The sequence below is a fragment of the Adiantum capillus-veneris genome, chromosome 25, assembly GCF_014529385.1.
Source record: "Adiantum capillus-veneris isolate H3 chromosome 25, ASM1452938v2, whole genome shotgun sequence".
Taxonomy (NCBI): domain Eukaryota; kingdom Viridiplantae; phylum Streptophyta; class Polypodiopsida; order Polypodiales; family Pteridaceae; genus Adiantum; species Adiantum capillus-veneris.
In genome coordinates, this window is record NC_140955.1 from 126305449 (window position 1) to 126309471 (window position 4023).

The following is a 4023-nucleotide window of genomic DNA, read 5'->3' on the forward strand; positions in this document are numbered from 1 at the left end:
CCACACCCACTCCCTCAGCTACACCCTCTCTCTCTCTCTCTCTCTCTCTCTCTCTCTCTCTCTCTCTCTCTCTCTCTCTCTCTCTCCTCCCCCCCCCCCCCCCCCCCCCAGTCACACTCCCTCTCTATCTCTCACTCTCTCTCTCTCCCCCTCTTGTTCTCTATATAGCCAGCCCATACTGCGCATGAAAAAAAACAAAAAAACCAATATAATATCTCTCTTTCTCTCTCCCTGGTTTGTCAACCTGGATGGGGAGGGGCGCCATGCATGGACTCTCTCTCTCTCTCTCTCTCTCTCTCTCCCTCCCTCCTTTGACTACTTTCTTAATACTAAAGGTTTGACTTTCTTAAACTGCCAAATAAACAGGCCCTCCTAGACCCCATTCTCTTCCTAATGCTGTCCCTCCCCCAACCCAGCCTGTGCCTGTTGGGGCTCCTCTCCCCTCAAGGCCCCAATCCACTCAAGCTTCTCCCAAGCAGAATAGACGCAACGATAACTACAACCAATTTAGGTCAGTGAACAGATTCACTCTACTAGCTCCCTCTTTGACGGTGATGATTTGAACTCAGGAGATTTCATTCCACTGAGTCAAATGCCTCTCCAAGATCAAGAGGCTGAGAGCACAACAATACTAGAAGTATAGGTTAACAAGCTTGACCAAGAAACCAAGATCGATCAGCTTCACAAGGAGAACCAGGGTCAAAACTTTCTAGCTAAGCAACCCAACCACATCATCGCTGAACTAGCCCCCGTGGAAGTATTGAAGGATAACAAAAGGAACCATGCCAGAGTGTCCCAGACACCTCTTAGACATGGAAACAATCTAGCTACTTCAGGAGCTACTCTTGGTTTGCTCTTGAAACCACCCTCAGCATGCTCTTGATGGTGGAGTGATAGTCCTGGGTTAGGAAGGGCGCCATGTTGCTAGGGTCAAGGGAGAAGGTGAGCTATCACACGTGGAGCGCATTCTTGAGCTGGTGCATGGATACATTTGCTAGGAGAAGGTTGATGGACCCTATCTCTCCTTGCATGGCCTTGGATTTCAAGAGTATGCATTAGGGACTTACGCGGAAAGGGATACAATTTTTCCCACGCATTAGGGACCAATGGCATAAGGGAGGTCGAGTGACACGAGAGTGGCCCTAGGAAGGCACTTGATGCCATGATGCCTCCCATGAGGTGAGAGGAGGGGGTAGAACCCCATCCCACCCTCGTTAATAAATGACACGGGGTGGACTCAAGGGATCATCAGCTCCTTGTCCATCCACCGTCGATTAATCTCTAGCGAGCACAAAAAATTTAGGGTTCCCAGTCGGCCGTCGATCCTCGAACCCACGACATGCCCCTACACACTCCCACACCCAATCTAGCTCGCCTAGCGCGTTTCGTTGAATGCATTGCGAGTCAGGCACTATATAAGTCTTGCCCCCCCCCCCCCCCCCCCCCCCCCCCCGGCTACGTTGACCCGCAGGTCTAAAGCACCCGTCCCACCGAAAAATAACCCCTGTCATAGATCCCATGAGTGACACCCCGTGTCACTTATAAACGAGACCAGCCCACTGACGTGAGCAAACGAAGCCTTGGAGTCCCAAGTCTGCTGAATTGGTAGAGTTGGAAAACAAGACTTCTACCCCAACCTCAGCTCGACAAAGAGGAAGTATACGTTGGCAGCAGTTTCGGTACGTGACAAAGAAGATGACAAGTGGCGAGGGTTCTACCCCCGCCCATGGGCATCCGCCCTAACTAAGCTTGCAAAGCCACTTGGACACATGGATTGATGTCTTCATAAGTCAACATATTTAACTTTTGTCACGAGTTTCATACATAACTACATTGACACATTCGTTAGCTCTAGTAGCGCCACCTGAAATTGCGTCTTTTTCCGTCTTGAAATTTGAGGCCGCATGTTACGAAACTCGGTCGTGCTATGGTCGTGAAGCTTCTGAGGATCCCGAAACACAGAGAGAGAGAGAGAGAGAGAGAGAGAGAGAGCTCCATACATACAATATATGTCGCTCGTTGTCGTGCCTTGGGAACTTGCAACAACAACAATGGAGAAGCTTGCACACCCAGCTGCAAGTAAGCCTCTGATGAGTATCCAAAGCCTCCATCTTCATAGCCGCTTCTGCTCCATTCTTGCAGGATTCTTCTGCTTCTGGTGGGTAGCTTCTCTCTTGCACTTCAAGAGCAGCACCATCCTCTTCAAACCGACTGTGGATGCTCATCACCTCCAGGCTCATCCAGATGCAACTCATGAGTATTCTTCTCTTCACCATCATCACGAGATTAACATCCATGATTTCATGCATTTCGGCCGCCCAACCGCAACTCACCGCCCCCGTGAACACGTTGTACAAATCAGCGATCGAGTTTCGCACTCATCTCTGTTACCCTCACTATCATCATCATCACTACCCACATCCAGTTCTCCTAAGTCTATCACACCTACTGTAACTGACCCATTATCACCATCGTCGACTCAACCATCGACGATGTCACTGCACACTGAGGTATCAACAGCTCCATCCTCATCATCATCCTTCTCATTGTCTCCATCACCATCTTCTCTAGAATTCTCGTCATCGAAATTGAGATCATCATCATCATTAGCATCATCATTGTCACCATCACAGCCCCCAATGCTACATAGGCAAGCGCAAGTATCGACCCATCTTGCACAGCCCACAAATGCGCCAGCAATGTCCCATACCGTTCCTCATAACTCTTGTGATGGAAAATATGTCTACATGCACTCACTTCCACCCATGTTCAACCAGGACATGATATCAAACTGCACCCATCACAGTCCCATATGGGTTGACCTCTGCAAAATCACCTCCAATGGTGGTCTAGGGCCAATACTCGAAGATAAGGAAGGAGTTCTCACACAACCATCAGATGACCATACTTTTTCATGGTACAACACCGAGCAATTCATTCTTGATGTCATCTTCCACAACAGGATGAAGAAGTACAAATGTCTAACAAACAACTCCTCCAAGGCCGACCTTGTATATGTCCCATTCTATGCAGGGTTGGATTTGACAAGATATTTGTGGCGCGTGAATGTATCGGTGAGGGACAACTTACCGAATGCATTGGCAAAGTGGCTTTCAATACAGCCAGAATGGAAAGCTATGGATGGGAGAGACCATTTCTTTGTGACAGGAAAAATAAGCTGGGATTTTAGAAGGCCAAGTGATGAAGAGAGTGAATGGGGCAACAAGCTCTTAGAATTGTCAACATTGAAGGATGTATCGGTGCTCCTCATTGAGAAGGGCCCCGTAGAGGCATCCCATGTAGAGCATGCAATACCATACCCTACCTACTTTCATCCACACAAGGACTCAGAGGTATATGAATGGCAAGCTAGCATGAGAGCTAAGGAGAGAATCAACCTCTTTGCATTCGCGGGGGCGAGCCGGCCTGAGTTCGCACACTCCATAAGAGGAGAACTCATTGAGCAATGCAAGAAATCTACATATTGCAAGCTTTTGGAGTGCACTAGAGGCAAGAGTGGGTGCAACTCACCCACCACCGTGATGAAGCTTTTCCAAGAATCTGTGTTTTGCTTGCAACCATCGGGGGACTCATACACGCGGAGGTCCGTGTTTGACTCAATGGTATCAGGATGCATCCCTGTGCTCTTCCATCCAGGTACACTTTACACTCAATACAATTGGCACTTGCCTCAAAACCACTCTACGTACTCAGTTTTTATTCCTGAGGAGGGAATCAAGGCAAAAACCACGGATATCGAGCGAATTTTGCGACAAATACCTGCATCACGGGTGGAAGAGATGAGGGAGAAGGTGATAAGCTTGATACCCTCTTTGATTTATGCCCACCATGAGCACCAGCTTGAGAAGGTGAAGGATGCATTTGACGTGGCTATGGAGGCTTTACTGTCAAAAGTTAGTGCTTCTAAGAAGAGAATGAGAGAGAGGGCAGCATGGTTGAATAGGATAATCTCTAGACATGGAGTCTCTTATAGGTGAGAGCCTTGGCTGAGTCTAGCCTTGA

General features: G+C 48.5%; 1 protein-coding gene across 1 annotated transcript in view; it reads left to right on the forward strand.

Moving 5' to 3' along the window:
• Positions 1 to 2038: 2038 nt before the first annotated feature.
• Positions 2039 to 4023, forward strand: part of LOC147425613 (putative xyloglucan galactosyltransferase GT13) — a 2111-nt gene continuing 126 nt past the window's right edge. Inside the window, exon 1 of the mRNA XM_086500430.1 lies at positions 2039 to 4023. This exon is cut by the window's right edge and continues 126 nt beyond it. Coding sequence (XP_086356556.1) covers positions 2052 to 3998 — 1947 coding nt within the window. The 5' untranslated portion in view covers positions 2039 to 2051 and the 3' untranslated portion in view covers positions 3999 to 4023.